The sequence below is a fragment of the Argentina silus genome (assembly GCF_951799395.1).
Source record: "Argentina silus genome assembly, chromosome: 1".
Lineage (NCBI taxonomy): Eukaryota > Metazoa > Chordata > Actinopteri > Argentiniformes > Argentinidae > Argentina > Argentina silus.
Window position 1 is genome coordinate 22,846,991 of NC_139655.1, and position 16,751 is coordinate 22,863,741.

The 16,751-nt window shown below is 42.6% G+C and overlaps 2 protein-coding genes across 6 annotated transcripts in view; both read left to right on the forward strand.

The window, feature by feature from the left end:
* The window catches only part of nrbp2b (nuclear receptor binding protein 2b), a 29,601-nt gene extending 23,192 nt beyond the window's left edge, over positions 1 to 6,409 (forward strand). Inside the window, exons 8-18 of the mRNA XM_083676138.1 lie at positions 470 to 550; positions 751 to 806; positions 917 to 1,012; positions 2,216 to 2,348; positions 2,595 to 2,697; positions 2,809 to 2,859; positions 2,995 to 3,130; positions 3,307 to 3,360; positions 3,488 to 3,551; positions 3,684 to 3,739; positions 3,952 to 6,409. Coding sequence (XP_083532264.1) covers positions 470 to 550; positions 751 to 806; positions 917 to 1,012; positions 2,216 to 2,348; positions 2,595 to 2,697; positions 2,809 to 2,859; positions 2,995 to 3,130; positions 3,307 to 3,360; positions 3,488 to 3,551; positions 3,684 to 3,739; positions 3,952 to 4,038 — 917 coding nt within the window. The 3' untranslated portion in view covers positions 4,039 to 6,409. The remainder of the gene's footprint in view (positions 1 to 469; positions 551 to 750; positions 807 to 916; positions 1,013 to 2,215; positions 2,349 to 2,594; positions 2,698 to 2,808; positions 2,860 to 2,994; positions 3,131 to 3,306; positions 3,361 to 3,487; positions 3,552 to 3,683; positions 3,740 to 3,951) is intronic.
* Positions 6,410 to 7,029: 620 nt separating this feature from the next.
* Positions 7,030 to 15,931, forward strand: LOC310806143 (poly(U)-binding-splicing factor PUF60-like). Of its 5 annotated transcripts, XM_083672138.1 has the most exons (12): positions 7,031 to 7,101; positions 7,591 to 7,678; positions 7,972 to 8,067; positions 8,713 to 8,802; positions 9,456 to 9,506; positions 11,110 to 11,271; positions 11,505 to 11,597; positions 12,776 to 12,989; positions 13,092 to 13,324; positions 14,143 to 14,368; positions 14,729 to 14,988; positions 15,335 to 15,931. In XM_083672138.1, exons 3-12 carry the CDS (start codon positions 7,990 to 7,992, stop codon positions 15,632 to 15,634), a joined length of 1,707 nt encoding a protein of 568 aa, XP_083528264.1. In that variant the 5' UTR covers positions 7,031 to 7,101; positions 7,591 to 7,678; positions 7,972 to 7,989; the 3' UTR covers positions 15,635 to 15,931. The 5 variants fall into 5 exon arrangements, with proteins under 5 accessions (XP_083528262.1, XP_083528263.1, XP_083528265.1 ...); XM_083672136.1 differs by lacking the exon at positions 7,591 to 7,678 and having other exon boundaries at positions 7,030 to 7,101; XM_083672137.1 differs by lacking the exon at positions 7,591 to 7,678 and having other exon boundaries at positions 7,030 to 7,101; positions 14,143 to 14,350.
* Positions 15,932 to 16,751: the final 820 nt, after the last annotated feature.

Consider the following 16,751-nt stretch of genomic DNA (forward strand, 5'->3'; position numbering starts at 1 on the left):
CCTAAATCCAATCGAGATGCTGTGGCAGGACCTGAAGCAGACAGTTCATGCCAGACACCCCTCAAACCTCACTCAATTGGCTGAGTTCAGTAAAGAGGAGTGGGCAAAAATCCCTCAGACAGATGTCAGAGACTGATTAGTGGCTATAGAGACGTTTACTCCAAGTTATCGCTGCTAATGGAGGTGCCGCAAGCTATTGAACCTTGAGAGGTTCACATATTTTTGCACACATGAAATCTGAGGTTTTGTTAAATAAACAATGAAAATATGTCATATATTTTTGTGTGTCCTTCATTTGGAATGTCTTTATTACAAATTGAGGTTTTGATAAAGATTTTGTATGTTAATTTTAAGATTTTATACAAAAATAATGACCATCCCTGTAGGGTTCACAAACTTTCAAGCAGCACTGTATGTTTGTCTGTGGTGATTGCGTTTGATTTTCTAGCTGTCTGTCCTGCCCTCGCAGTGTTCCCGGAGGCCAGTGGTAAAGTACGCCCACATCGAGATGAGCAGAGGAACCTACACTTCTTCTCGCCAGAATACGGCTGTGAGTGTTGGGAGTAAAATATCCTTTCTGTATTAATTTGTCTGGTCTTCATAATTATATGGGCTGCCATAATGGAGTTCCACACCATGCTGTGACTTGGCAGCTATCAGACATGCTGTACTGATTCATATTTTCTATACACTTGCTGTATCTTATTTTACATGACTCCTCTCATCCTACTGTTTCTCTCTCTCCTCTAGTGGCTGAGGATGACTATGCCATTGACATCTTCTCTTTTGGGATCTGTGCTTTGGAGGTGAGAAACTTGTCTACTCGTCTAGACATGTATTTTTAACCTTTGTGATGCCTGACAGACATGTCTTTTTTTTTTTTCTTTTTTTTTTTTAAACAAATCTGTATTTATAGATGGCGGTCCTGGAAATCCAGGCTAACGGAGACGCTGTTGTGTCCAAGGAGGCCGTAAGCAGCGCAGGCACTTCTCTGGAGGATCCTCTCATGAGAGTGAGTCTCATGTTTCCATGTTCCACATATAGCCAAGGATAGACGTACTACGTTTTACATTTGGATGTTGTAGAAGTCTAGTCACAGATTCGTAGACACAGGGGATGCAGTGATGGTTGTTTAGCCGTCTGCTACCTTTGAAGCTAAGTCACCGCATCCCCTGTGTCTACGAATCTGTGACTAGACTTCTCCAACATCCAAATGTAAAAAGTAGTACGTCTAGTCACAAATGGGGCTAGCTTTTGGGCCAAATGTAATCCATGCCTACCAATCTGTGACTAGACAACATCCAAATAAAAAAAATGTGCACCACTAAAACCATGTGCAAAGACTGTTTTGGTAATTTGGTGTCACTGCAAAGTGGTTCTGCCCTGAAGAACACAAAACTTTGCACTCTTATAAAATGTATAAGGTTTATTACCTAAAACATTGAATGGCCAATGTTGCATATATCAATTGCCTCTGCTCTCTGTGCCAATTACTAATTAAATCATGGAACCGTGCATGTCTTTGATAGGCTATAAAATCAAATAGGAGAATATGTTAAACATTGTATACTGTAGATTATAGGTAAATATGTCTAATTCATAGACTATACGCTTGGAGAGCCATTATGCACAAACTAAAAAGATGGTTGTAAGAATCATCCTGAAATTTGTCAAATTCCACTTTCAAATTTGGAGGGGGACATAATATAAACTAGCATACAATAGGCCAATGTAAATCCACTCCCCACACTGGATCGCCCCCACTGAATCACTGATCATTGGAACTGTGTGCATGAGAAAAGTTGCAACAGGGTCATTAAACCGTTACAGTATTTGGAGACTCGCAGCAAGTTGAATTTGGTGTACCAGTGTAGGCTTGTTGAGTGCTTAGATTATGATATCATAGACACTTCAGTTTGTGGTTAAATGTTTTGCCTACAACTGTAAGTAAAAATGTAAAATAAATAATGATTATCCATTCCAACAGAGGCCAATGGACATCTTCATTTATTATATTCAATTATGCCCACCCACTCATTGCCGGAGAGCTGACCTCTGCCTCTACGCTAACTCAAATTTTGCGGAACAACTTAGTGGCCATGCCCACTAAAAACGTAGTGTTGTGCAGTGCTCTTTAGCGGAAGCAAATTGGGGCACTCTGTATTTGATTAAACTGTCATGTGCTTTAACATGTGTGTCTCCTCCTGTCCGGCAGGAGTTCACCCAGTCGTGTGTGCGTCACGAGGCCAAGCTCCGTCCCACGGCCCATGACCTGCTGTTCCATCGCGTGCTGTTCGAGGTCCACTCTCTTAAGCTGCTGGCTGCCCATTGCTTCATCAGCAACCAGTGTGAGTCTCTCTCAGCTATAAGCACACCATTACTGTATGGTGTCGGTTGTGTACTACAATAAGAAACTGTTTCCAACTGAGAAGATTTATTTGAATACTTGAATTTTGTCGGGTGTGAAATTCACTCAACATTTGATAGTTATAGTGATACATAGCTTATTGGCTGATAACCAAACTGGTTTTGCGTACTTTTGACCTCTTCCTGCCCCCCCCCCCCCCCCCCCCACTCTCTCTCTCTCTCTGCAGACCTGCTCCCAGAGAACTGTGTAGAGGAGATGACCAAGTCCTTCGACCCCAATGGTGTCATGGGCGAGATCAAACATGGCGACCGACCAGGAGTGCAGCTCAAGTGAGAGACCACTTACACCCTCTATCCTGATGCTTTTGCATGATTCTTTCTTGCATCTTACCCTCCATGTGAAGTGTCTTACCCTCCCCCATATCTATATCTGCCCCACAGGTATTCCCATGTGTCTCCTTTGGAGCTTGACAAGTTCCTTGAGGATGTCAAGTAAGTGGTACCCAGGGGGCAGCCTTCCATTGCCTGGTGTTCTTTACCTGTGCTCTTTGTATAGGGAGGCATTTTCACTAATGTTTTGTAGTTTAACCTTGACTTCCTGCTTTCCCACCCCCCTCCCTTCCTCAGAAATGGGATTTACCCTCTTATGAACTTTGCCTCGTCACGGCCCCATCCCGTCCCCCGTGCCCTCTCCATGTCTCAGGAGCAGGTGGAAACAGTGAAGACCCCCACCCCTGAGCCCCAAGAGATAGAAAGCAGAAAGGTGAAGATTCATATATGTGTGTGTGTGTGAGGGTGTGTGCACGCGCGCATGTGCATGCGTTTTCTTTGAGGCTATGTGAGATATGGGACAAAAGGAGATTAAGCTTACTCTTTAGGTCTGTTTGAAATCAGTTCCCAACGATTTGAACTCTTTGTTGATCTGATGGTGTGTTGCAGGTTATACAGATGCACTGTAACTTGGAGTCCAATGAAGAAGGGACCAAAACTCATGTGAGTCTGAATATTAGCTTATTTTTGGTCCATGCGTACCTATTCACTGTGTATTTTTTATTACCACCACTAATGGGAATAACTTGTTGTGGTTTGATCATATGTTATGCCCCTCTCCTCTCTTTAGCTCTCTTTGTTTCTGAAAATGGATGACAAACTTCATCGACAACTCAGCTGTGACATCCTTCCAAGTGAGTTCACAAACATGACCACTGCTAACTGTTTCATAACACTGAAGAAAACACCAATAGAAACCTTTTACATCCATGTATGTATTTACAAACATGTGCACAAAGCTCAATACACTTGTTTGAATCTTTTAGCTGACAGCTCCAAAGACCTTGCCAATGAACTGGTTCACTACGCCTTCATAAGTGAGGTGGGTATGTTGTGAGGCAATGAATGTTTCCTCACGTAACAATACCATTTTGTCTGTAAAACACACAGTATATGGATTTCATTCTAAGCAGAAGATATACAGAAGTCTCCTCAAATTCATCTTGATTTATCTATCTGTCTTTGTAGAAAAGACAATTTACTGGCAATAGAAATTCCTAGTTTACTTAATGGACTACCAATCCCCCTGTGCAGGAGGACTGTGAGAAGCTGGCAGGCTTCCTGGAAGATGCTATCAGCAGACACCGGGGCAGAGCACTGGCCTCTGGGACCACACAGTGAGGAGAGGGGGCCCCATCGCTATAGAGGCTGGCCCACACAGAGGAGCCTTGGGCATTGACCACTCAAACCGAGCAGGAGAGGGGGGCAGACGGCAGGAGCACTCAGCCAGCAGCAGGGACCGGGTCCAGTGTGGGTTACTTTGGGGGATTGTTACAGGTGGAGGTGTGGCCTAGCAGTCAGTGGGCTAGGATTGACCAGGACTGAGAGGGACACCGGAAGCAGCTCCTGTTGAAGGACCAGAGGCATCATGGCTGTGTTCAGCTATCCCACAATGCAGTGGACGATTGACAACTCCCCCTGCCTAAAAGGGCTATTATGCCTTAAGATGTCTTCATGACTTTGGCTCTCAATAATGCCATTACTGGTATTGCCAGTACAGATGTTTCAGTGATGGAAGGACGTAGTGCATTTAAGACAAACCAATACAACAACTATGTTTTATGTATTGTTTTATTAATGTAAAATATATAGTTTATTTTAGTTTATTTAATTCCTAAATTTTTAAACTGATATGAAATTGATTTTGAAAAATGATCTCATAGCCTAAGAGGCTCTCACTCTCTCGCTTTAAAAGAGCCCCAGTAATGTTTAGTATGTCTAGTTTTTAGAGAGCTATTACATTTACAAATTAAGGAACCGTCCAACACGCCCTGGCAATGCTAAACATGCTAACTTCTCAGTTAACTTATTTATTTATGCTTAGTTATTATGAACCACATCAATGTTGCACAGACCATTCTGTTGAAGTTTGAATGGTCTGTAGAGTAATACACTTCAAAACACTCTTGGCTCAAACTCTTTTTTTCCAGTGCTACAGTACACATGCCTGAGTGACTCTCCATGCATTAGTAGTGACGAGCAATGAGATGATGCCTCTCCTTTAGCCTGCTAGTGCTCTTAAAGGGATTTTTCCTGTGAAAGTGTTCTGAAAGCCAAAGACTTGCAAAGTGCCTGTGATGGCAACCCACCATGTACAAAATATCAATAAACACACAGCAACACAATGTTAGCAACTTTGGAATTAGATGTATAACTCCTCCAGACAGTCTCTACAGCACATACAACACTGGTAGATTCATGTGTTTGGGTAGGTGTTAACAGAGTGTTATTGTTCTCTTATTCCTTTCTTCTGCAAAACCTGCCTGTGAATGTGAAGAGGGGCCACAGCTTGAATCCTTCACAGAACCAAAACCAATCACAGAAAGTTGCAGCTAACCACGTAGCGAATGTCTTGTTTTGCCATTTTAGTTGCATACTGTATGCTTGCCAACGCTTTACAGTACATTTAAGATGGAAGAAAGCCAAGAATAAAGAAAGGTTAGAAGCCTTCAATTGCTGGTATACTGGTATCTGAAATCATACATCATATCAAAGCTATAACAACTAATCTAATCTAATCTAACAGGATATAACCCTGTGACTCCATATTGCAGCCTGTGTTGCACAATTTGAATGCTCATGTCACAGTATGGCTATGGCATCAATAGTGTAAGAATGGAAAAGGGGATTATAATGTTCCTCAGTTATAACATTCGTTCCTCTTCTTCAAATCTAGATTGAAAGGATATTCCAATGTGTGACACCTTCAATGTTAATGTGTTAAAAAGGTGTGGACATGAGGCTGAATAGCCCTTATGTCCATCTTCTAAAGCAAGAGCCAATTATTCCAGCTAAATTGAGTGGATATATTTGGGGTTTTATGTGTATGGGATTGGGACATAGTAATGAGAGGGTGGATTGTTTTAAGAGCTGCAAGTGAATCAACCATGAACAGTAGCCTATATATTCTTCAATATATGAATATGTTTAACAATATGACATGTGTTTATTATGCTGTCTGTAAAGCTGTGGTCCCATAACAATTGCACTCATGTATAGCTGTTGCATAATATACTCTGAAAATGTCAAGCCTTTTATCAGCTGGTCTTGTAGGGGTGTGCCCTTCTCCCTCCCAGTGATTTATCTGGAGGCTATGGTGTAGATAAATGCTTTTGTGTTTACTTCTTTGAACAAAAGTATGAATGCACAGAGTGGCACTACTGTTGATCTCATCTGGTTTAGTAGTCTGCATGTCTTAATAGCTCCAAACCGTTCAGACTTTGCTTTTCCAATATTGCCTTAGTCATTATGACCGAGTTCCATTGGCTCCAAGGAATTAGGGGGAACCTGATCAAGAAAATGAATGTGAGCGAAGACACACAAAACATCACATCCATCCAGTAGTCTTTTTTTCTGTAGTGACTACTCCTCTCTTTCCAAGTTTGTATTCTGTTGAATGTTGGCTGTTTATTGTACTGGACGTGTTCTACTTATCCTTCTGTACAAATATGGTACTGTAATTAAAAGAATGACAATAAAACAGTAATGTTACAAACAATGGTTGAAGTGGTTTTTTTAATTGTATTAAAGTCATGGGCCTGACATGATCTTGCCTGCAGTATGCAGAACATATATTTAAAAAGTAACACTGCACTGCAGCACAGTAAAAAAAAAAAAAAAAAAAAAACATATGCTGCAGTCCAATGGCTGCAGTACTGTCAAAACAATAATTGCTACATACTGGATGCATATTGCACCGTAGGCATATTTCAAAAATGTATTTTATTGTGTGGGTTCTTGTTAGAGGATTGATTTGCAAGCTGTCATACAACTAAAGAAGAAGAAGAAGAAGAAGAAGAGTATTTCTTATGAAATAGTTATAATAGGACACTGTAACCTGTATTTGTATAAGTATTTCTCCCATTTACCTTAAAGGTATGACAAAATGTTACTTCTCAGGACCAGTATTGTATTCATAATCCAGGCTGACAGCAATGGAACCATGAACTACAGTTAATAATTGCAATAAGAGCATCTTTAGTGTGCCAAAGTCAAGCTGCTGATTCTGCCATGTAACTGTTGGCCAGACTGGCTACCCTGAAATCGTTCCATCAAACCAAACTCTCGCGGTGTTAAACCAGCGAGTCACTTCAATGTTTATTGTAAAAGTCTCGCGACGCTCACAACAACGGTGTGGTGGGCCTTTTCAAGTAGGTGTGCTTCATGGCGGTGACGGAGATTGCGGTAAATAGCTAACGTTAGCTTGCTGAATAAGTTAAAATGTACACTCTATGTTATTGTCGTAGTCCTCATTCTTCTTAAGATGTACCTCCATATTTGTTATAGGAATTGTATGTTAATATCCATGAACTATGCCTAGCTAATCTTGAATTAATGAAGCTTGCCAGCTAGCCTAGCCATGAGGCCCGTTTTATGAACGGCATGCTAGCCAGACAATTGGCTTCTAGCTAATGATGTAAGCTTAATAACGGTTGGCAAGATAACTATATAGTTAACGTTAATTAGCAAGTAATGGCCTGCAGACTAAAACAACCTGTGCGTATTTGCAAATGCATTTTGTAGCTATCCGTTTACTAGCTTGCTTGCCAAATACGGTAGTTAACTGTTAGCTAGCTATTAGCTAGTTAGCCAAGTTTACCGCCTTACAGTTGTTAGCTATGTTAGTTGCTAGCTAGCTAAACGTCACGTTTGAAGGCATTTTCTCTCTCTCAGAATTTGTAGAATTGTTCAGGCTTCCCCATCAGTCTTCCCCCCGGGGGTTATCCTGTCTCTGGTGGTTCCAGCGATTAGCAGGTTGTAGGTAAGGAAGAGTTGATCTCGTTATATCCTGACCTATATGTCCCGCTTGATATAGAGGCTGATGTGTATCCCTTGTCTGGTGCTGTTTCGCCTACGAGACCACTTGCCTTTGGCTAACTAACAGAGAGAGGAGTATTGTTGCAGCTAGTAGAGGAGATACTATGTAGTATCTAATGCGCAGTAGCTGCCGTGGCGTATATTTCATTGCTTTCCACTTGGAGCAGGAGTTAAAGGTTTTTTGTTGTCTTGCTCAGGTGTGTTTTTACGTCTGTCTTTGCCTTCATGATGTTGTAGGGAGGTGAAGCTCTGACGATGGAGAATGGACAGGGCACAGGCTCGAAGCTTGGCCTGCCGCCTCTCACCCCGGAGCAGCAGGAGGCGCTTCAGAGGGTAAGAGGAGGCTCTATTACCCCTAATCTCACTACAAGGCAAACTGAGTTTCTCGTAAGCTTTGTAGTACTAAAATCTTAAATCCATCGTAGGTAATGGGTGGAAGATGATCTCAGTGTTGCAAAGCTTTTGGGAAACTCATCCCTGAGTTGAGCTATTCTGTGCTGGCCTTGTTATGCGTCCACCACAGTTGCTGTGAACCCTAATTTACACTAGAGAGCTGGACTGGACTGGCCTGGTTACGCATCCACCATAGTTGCTGAAACCGTGCTGGGAAGGACCGTGCGAAGGGAAAATATTTGAGCTGGCGGAGTATGGTTTGGATTCGCCTTGTAGTGTGTGAAGCCCCCAACAGCACGGGAAAGGACAATGTGAAAAGAAAATGTCAGAGCCAGCACAGTAAGGATCGGGTTGGCCCTGTAGTGTGTAAAGCCCCGACCAGGTCAGGACCAATGGACTATAGGCATATGTATACGTGCCTCAACAGTGAAATTATGAGGATCACAATAAATGTTGTTTATACAAAAACTTTACAGTTCTGAAGGATAGTGCAGCTATGTCTACACACATTAGACAAGGTTTGGCTCATTCTAATTCTATGGTTTGGTTAGAGATCCGTTACACTTGTACTGTCTTCCTCTTCAGGCAAAGAAGTATGCCATGGAACAGAGCATTAAGAGTGTCTTGGTGAAGCAGACCATTGCCCATCAGCAACAACAGCTCACCAATTTGCAGGTGAGACACAAGTCAAGTTCTGTCCTTCTATGTGCAACCTAACTCTCCCAGTGCCCTTGACTGCATGTTCTTATCTCTCAACAACAACCACTGGTCCTCAATAGACCCATATCAAACCCTAAATGAGACTATTAGATCTCATTTAACTGCACTCTCATATGTTCTTTACCTTTCTCCCGGGCAGCACATATCTACCCGTGTAGCTTTATTGTTTTGAAATGACCCAATTGTTCAGCTCAGGACTTAGCCTACCCCTGGAATACGTCACAACAAGTATAAGATGTAGCATTTCATGGTAACAATACAATGAGCTTGATATTTCTGATGTCTGCTTGTAAACAAACTATGTATGTATGTTCCCTTGCTTTTGCCTCTGCTCCTTTTCAGCCTGAAAAGATAAACATGAAGATTTGTTCAACATGTTGAATGCTTTGCAATTGTTTTCACATAGGGATTGTTAATGTTAATCGGTCTGTAGGGGGATAACTGGAATCAGCCCTGACCAGCTTTTTAGAGGGACAGTGTTAAGTGTTAGGGTCTGACTGTATGTTTGTCTAAAACCTGATGGGCAGTCTAGCAAAGCAATAACCATTGAAAAAAGCAGAGCTCAAAGATATTATCTAACCTACTTTTTCATCTTTACTGTCTTTCAGATGGCAGCAGTGACAATGGGCTTTGGAGATCCTCTCTCACCTTTACAATCGGTCAATAGATTATTAAACTTTTTTTCTGTGTTTAGATTAGATTAGATTGGATTCAACTTTATTGTCATTGTGCAGAGTACAAGTACAGAGACAACGAAATGCAGTTAGTGTCTAACCAGAAGTGCAATGAACAGGTAGTGCAATATATGAGCAGTAAGTAGTGCAGTATAATATAAGTAGTGCAGTGTGAGCAGTATATGAGTAAGCATTAGCATTATAGCAGAGTAAATAAGTTACAGTATGAACAGTGTAGCAGCATATGAACTGTATAGTAATGCAGTCTAGCAGTATATATATGTATTAACAGTACATGAGGTAGATAGCAGAATAAATATAAATATGGAATGCCGTATGAACAGTATAAACAGGTATGTACAGTATGTGCAGCAGTGTGTGCAATGTATTCCTGATAAAAGGACTGTTACCCTTCTTTGATCAGCCACTCTGGCCATAATCCCAAACCATAGCAGCTGACCAAATAATTTTCAAAGGAAGACATGGCTTTTTTTTTTATTCTATTAGGGGACCAGTTTCTTTCCATGTCATGGTGTCGTCTTAATTTAGTCTGGTTAATGAAGCTGTAGGTTTGTATGCCTACTGCACCTTTTCATTCTGGAAGATGACATACCTTAAAGTACTTCCACTGGTGACAACAGCTGCTAGGTTTACACAAGAGAGTCATAGTAGGAATTGGGGACACACATGCATTGATTCATTTGAGGGAAAAAATACAACCTTAATTTCAACAATTGTATCTTATTGCCTGCTTCCAATGGCTATTCACAGGTACTAGAATATATTAATGTGGTTAAATCCATGTCTCCTTTATAAATAGACCATTACTTTGCATTTATTCAACCAGCTAAGAAAGCTAACCTTGGTGTGGCTCTAAAGAGGATTAGCAGTCTCTTTCAATAACCAGAATAAGAGAACTGCTGAAACAGGGATCATTTTTGGCTCTCAAATGCATGTTCTCTTGTAGAAGAAGAGCCAATCGTTTCCTTTTAATGTCATGAAAGATTTGGCTTTTAGTTTGCCTGTTGGTATTAGGGCGAGTATAAGTAATTGAGATTGAATGAAAGGAACCAGTAAGTCTTTCAGTGTTTAACCATCCCTCCCCTTAGAGACTTGAGATGTAAGTGTAAAATGCTTTCATGAGGCCTTTTTATGGATGCCTCCACTGATATAGGTGATATAGTTTATTCTCCATGTTCACATTTGTTACCCAATTATCTGGATTCCCGGACTACAGGTCAATTTCAGGAGGGTCATGCATGTTCTTTCACCCATATTTACGCAGTAATGATTGAACTGTAAAAACATATTTCTAGAGTTACGTAGCTGTAAAAGTAATAACATTTTCCAAAATGTAAATTCATAGGTAGGCTTATTTTCTAGATAACCATTGAAGGAAATTAGCATTCATTTGAAAACACTGGCCTGTATGTCCTTTTGTTGGACAGTCAACACAACAGTATAGTGTAATGATCCCACAGATTCACCTAGTGATTGATCACCATTTACTCATACACTTTTAGAATTTGTGTGTTTTCTTTCCTTGGCATGCTAATGAAAGTAGGGTGTTTTTCTCCCTGGCCAACAGGTGGCGGCCCAGCGGCAGCGTGCTCTAGCCATCATGTGCCGAGTGTATGTGGGCTCCATATACTATGAGTTGGGGGAGGACACCATCAGACAGGCCTTTGCTCCCTTCGGCCCCATCAAGAGCATTGACATGTCTTGGGACTCTGTTACTATGAAGCACAAGGTCAGTGTTGTCTTGTACATTCAGTCACTTCATTTATTTGCATAAAAGCGACTACAATACCTTCATTCTAGTAGCCAAAGTTATATTGAAGACATTATCATAGCTACATAATTTCAGTGCCATAATGCGAGGCGGAAATTGTACAGTGCTTTCGAAAGCATGGTTATGGTTATTGGTTATGAATCACTGCTGGGCCAGACTGATATCCTATGGATGTCTCTGTCTCTTTACAGGGCTTTGCCTTTGTGGAGTACGAGATACCGGAGGCTGCACAGCTGGCTCTGGAGCAGATGAACTCAGTCATGCTCGGGGGGAGGAACATCAAGGTCAGTGGCCTGGAGAGGCAGCCCAGTCCTGGGGAAGTGGACCTTGTCAGGGGCCCTCCTTAAAGCTAGAGAGCTATCACCCTTTTAACCTTCTTGTTTCCTTTTATGTTTTTGGAGCATGGAGCCAGTCTGAAATCAACTTCTCATTTCGCTGTTTGTGTGTAATTGAATAGTCTTGTGAAGGCACTAATGGTGTTGATCAAAATTCTAAATTGTCTGAAAGTATATCTAAAGCTTCTCTCATCTGTTTCTTTGCTTGTGTGTGTGTCCATTCATTTTCAGGTATGTGTGTATGCCGTGTGTTTGTGTGTGTCTGTGTGCGTGTTTTCTGCTTCCCATGACCACATTGTCTCAGTGACCAGTCCCTCTAGGATGCCCAGCAGCGCACGGAGCGGTGCGCTGCTCTGTGTCCCAGATGTGCTGATGATGGGTTGCGCCTGGTTGGTGTTGCCTTGCCGCCCCACCTGCAGCACAGATCCTGTACAACTAAGCCTCTCGTCCGTCGTAGGGAGCTCAAACCAGGCCTTTTGGAAGGCTTGGTTTCTGCAAGCTAGGGAACGTTCAAGTGGATACCCCAGATGGAGTGTAGTTTTATCCAGTTAATTCATAGAACAGACGTTTCCACTAGCTCGTCTTCAGCTGCAGCTCTGATGTAAGGTATTTTTAACAGTCCTTTTTGGTGTTTGCCATGTCTGACTGAGTGAACAAGACTCTGGGACAGTGGCATACGATAACAGAGAGTGTATGGAGTTACTTAGATTGCTTGTCATAGTTTACCATCTTCTGGGTAGGATATCATTTTGTGATGGAATTCATTTTGATTGCTTTGTGTTTTAGCAAGCTGTTGACTTTTTCTACTGTCACCATAGTCTTGCTTAGTCCTGATTTTGAAGTGATTAGTTAAGTTGAAAGTAAGTGTTGTGAACAGAAGGATTGTGGATATAGACTTTTGTGCAGATTTCTAAGTTTAAAATCACTCGCCTTACCTAATCCTTTAAGGTCTGGAGATGCAGCTAAGCAAGGCTAGTGGAAACCTATGTTGGAGTCTACTGCTCCTTCAATGATCTCTGCGTGGCTGCTAGTTGAAGCTGTAGGCAGGTTGGAGCTTTGAGGTGGTGCATCGCTCGCAGGCTGTGACCCCTCCATTCAGTGGACCTGTGCTGGTATCTGTGCTGTAGGTGGGGCGGCCAAGTAACATTGGTCAGGCGCAACCCATCATTGACCAGCTGGCAGAGGAGGCACGCGCCTTTAATCGGATCTACGTGGCGTCCGTCCACCCCGACCTCTCGGATGAGGACATCAAGAGTGTCTTTGAGGCCTTCGGAAGGATCAAGTCATGCCAGTTAGCCAGGGACCCCACAACGGGAAGGCACAAGAGCTTTGGCTTCATCGGTGAGCAGTGAGGTCCACTGGCAACCCTCCAGCTGTCCTGTTGCCCCTGTGTGTCGTTCTCCTCGCTAACTCGTCCTTTTCTCGTCCTCCTCTTCTTACCAGAGTATGACAAGCCCCAGTCGTCCCTGGACGCTGTGTCCTCCATGAACCTCTTTGACCTGGGGGGCCAGTACCTGCGGGTGGGCAAGGCTGTGACCCCACCCATGCCCCTGCTGACCCCTACCACCCCCGGTGGTCTGCCGCCTGCCGCTGCTGTTGCAGCGGCGGCAGCGACCGCGAAGATTACGGCCCAGGCAAGTATGAATCCCTTCCAAAGGGATCTATTGGCCTTCCAGGTAAATATAACTCAAGACCTAGCTAGATGCCTGACTCAGATTTGACATAAATTATCAACATAGCCTGTATATATTGTTGATAGGGAGAGCTCAAATGAATTTGCTGGACAAGTTTTAAATGTTATGTCTCAGAGCTCAGTAAAATGCATAGAATATATGAAAGAAAAAAAAGCTTATTTTTCTGTTTAATGAATAGAACATTTTGTTGCTGCTTGTATATCAAATGACAGAAGTGCCATGTGGAATTTGATGAATTGGTAATGCGTAACACTTTTGCAGGAAAATATGTCTTGCCTTACATATGCTCACTGCCAAGTATTTCTTTACATAATTTTGTGTACCATATCTGCTTGTGTTGTGTTGAGCTCAACCCACATGGGGAAACAGCCCCAGTGGCAATGCCCGCTCACTCCTTGTCATTTGAAGTACAATGATAATACTGAGAAGAAAAGCTCATCCTGGTAACTAATTGGGCATGTGTAACTAGACCCTGGAGCTTCACTGCTCAAGCAAGCATGCCTTAAATCACTGCTATATTTGGCAGTGGCACCAGTTGTCATAGTATTGTTTGATGACAAGTAGTCTTGTTGTCAGTGTAGTCAATATTAATATTAACAGCAAGTTTTGATATCAAAAGATTATATCTAGACCTACCATTTGGCTATACAAAGAAGTCACCGTAATCTTTCAGTAAAATGAGCCCTCCAAGGACAGGTAAGATGCAGAGGTGACTACTGTTGTAACCTGCTGTGAGTTTGACTGTGCTGCCTTGCTGTGTGTTTTCCCCTCCCTAATAAATCCCGCCCCCCTCTCTCAAGGAGGCTGTAGCCGGGGCGTCGGTCCTGGGAGCGCTGGCAGGGCCCGGTGGGATGCTCAGTCAGCAAATGAACCAGATGGGTCAAATGGGTCAAATGGGTCAGATGAGTCAGATGAGCCAAATGAGCCAAATGGGCCAGATGGGTCAGATGGGTCAGATGGGCATGCCACAGGCCGTCATGGCTGCCCAAGCACCGGGGGTCATCACAGGTGTGTACCAAGACATGTGTGAGTACACAGGTATTGTCTCCTTACTTCACGTAGGTTGTAGTGAATCGTAGAGGATTATTGGAACATTGTCAGGCATGTTTACATCTGTTTTTCTGACTTGTACAGTGAATGCAACTGTGCTCAGTGTTTATCTGACTTAACAGGTTATGTAGTTAGTTTGTAGATGGACAGTGTTTTAAAGCCCTTGACAACAAGTTGTTTCACATGGGACCAATTAGAGTAATTGCATCCTTTGATTGGGGAACTGCAACAGAGGATTTGGCACCTGTAAAGGGTGATGCATGCATGTCTCAGAGGAACTGCATGCTGTTTCAGTAAAGATGTGCAGATGCATGATGAGAATGTCCCTCCCTCTAGGTGTGACACCAGTGCGTCCCAACCTCCCAGTTCTGCCCCAGGTGGGCCTGGTAAACCCTGTGCTGGCCTCACCCCCTGTGATGTCGAATCCAGCCATGTCAGTGGCCCCTGCACCCTCCCTACTAGAGATGAAGAAGGAGAAGGAGGAGATGCAGCAGGACGGGACTGGCCAGGAGATGTTGAGCGACCAAGAACACATGAGCATCTCAGGCAGCAGCGCCAGACACATGGTTATGCAGAAACTGCTGAGGAAATCAGAGGTAAGGAAGATGGGAAAGAGAGTAATGCAGACAACCTAGGAAGGGCACAGCACTATTGCATTCACAAAGAATATATAGGTCAAGCAGCTTTTTCTCTGATAATAATATGGTTGGCACACAATACCCCATAATGACAAAGCCAAAACAGGTTTTTAGAAATGTTTGCTAATTTATTATAACAAAACTGAGACCATATAAATGTGATATCAGTATTCAGACCCTTTGCTATGACACTCGTTATTGAGCTCAGGTGTGTCCTGTTTCCATAACAGAATGTGGAAAAAGTGAAGGGGTCTGAATACTTTACGAATGCACTGTATTGATATGTTCTATTCCTCCTCTCTAGTCCACGGTGATGGTGTTGCGAAACATGGTCGGCCCAGAGGACATTGATGACGACCTGGAGGGAGAGGTGACAGAGGAGTGCGGCAAATTTGGCGCTGTCAACCGGGTCATCATCTACCAGGAGAAGCAGGGCGAGGAAGAAGATGCTGAGGTCATCGTCAAGATCTTTGTGGAGTTCTCCATGGCCTCAGAGATGAACAAGGCCATCCAGGCACTCAACGACCGCTGGTTTGGGGGCCGCAAGGTGATGGCGGAGGTGTATGACCAAGAGCGCTTCAACAGCAGCGACCTCTCTGCATAAACTGTCTGAAATGGTCGCCAGCAGCATCCACATCCCCATACCCGTTGCTCAAACTCACTTCAGCCACTATCACTGCTGCTAGAGATTTGGGCCTCTTTTTAACTTGTAATTATTTTTGTTATCGATGTTGATATTAATATTATTAATGGTCCCTTTTGAGGGATTGGTTAAGAAAAGAATATTTGCGCGTCATGGGTTTTGTTTTGTCACCGACTGTGAAAGACTTCCTGATTTTCTTTTTCTTTTTTGTATTATTTGCAGGTTTTTGTAATCAAAAGTTTGAGAAAAGTCATGATTTAGGTTTTCCCCACCACTTTTTATTTTATTTTATTTTTTTTATAAAGTTTGCCGATGTTTGCTTATCTAACATTGTGTCAGGACTCTTACCTGGTTTTAGAGCTATTGGTTCCAGTTTCCCCACAAAAATAAATTCTTCAGATATGAAAATGTGTGCTGTGAATTTCTTATTATGAATACGTTTGGAGTGGAAGATTTGCATATATATTTCTGAACATGTTTTTCTTGTTGGGAGTTTTTGGTTGTGAAACAGCATTTGGATTGAACTTTTCTTCAAATCAGTGGTAACTTGTAATAAAAAGGGAATATTTCAAAAGCTGCAGTTGTTCATCATTTAATCGAACATAGTAGATATAATTACCAACTATCACACTGTACCGCGATTTCTGTTTGGCTGGATCCATTTTATTTGAATTCCAACAAGTGACGAGATTCCAAAGGCGCCAAGTAGGTATTTCCAGATATGGGCAAGGACATGTTGCTAGAAATAGCACTAGGTGGCGCTATTAACAACCAAAAGCCCTATCCTTGCATAAAAGTTATCAAAGAAAAACCTATGTGGATCTCCAAGCCTCTTGAGGTCGCTGTACGCTATCGCGTGTACAAAAGGGCGATTAAAATAGAGGGAATGGGTGCACGCGATTCTTTTTACCTACACGTGTTTGCGGCGTAGAGGGAAGTTCGCAGTGAAGGCAGGATGGGGTAAATGGATAAGACCTACATTTTTAGTAAGCAAATTTGACAATGTATTATCCAATCGTAATGTTGTGATTTGCGAGGAATATCTATTTGATTGCGGGACAGGCCGAGTTCGTCAGTG

Coding starts and splice junctions, on each gene's coding strand:
- LOC310806143 (XM_083672136.1), top strand. CDS start 7,081: ATGGCGGTGACGGAGATTGCG. Junction 8,803..9,455: donor AACAGCTCACCAATTTGCAG/GTGAGACACAAG, acceptor ACTGTCTTTCAG/ATGGCAGCAGTGACAATGGG. Junction 14,369..14,728: donor AGGTGTGTACCAAGACATGT/GTGAGTACACAG, acceptor CCCTCCCTCTAG/GTGTGACACCAGTGCGTCCC.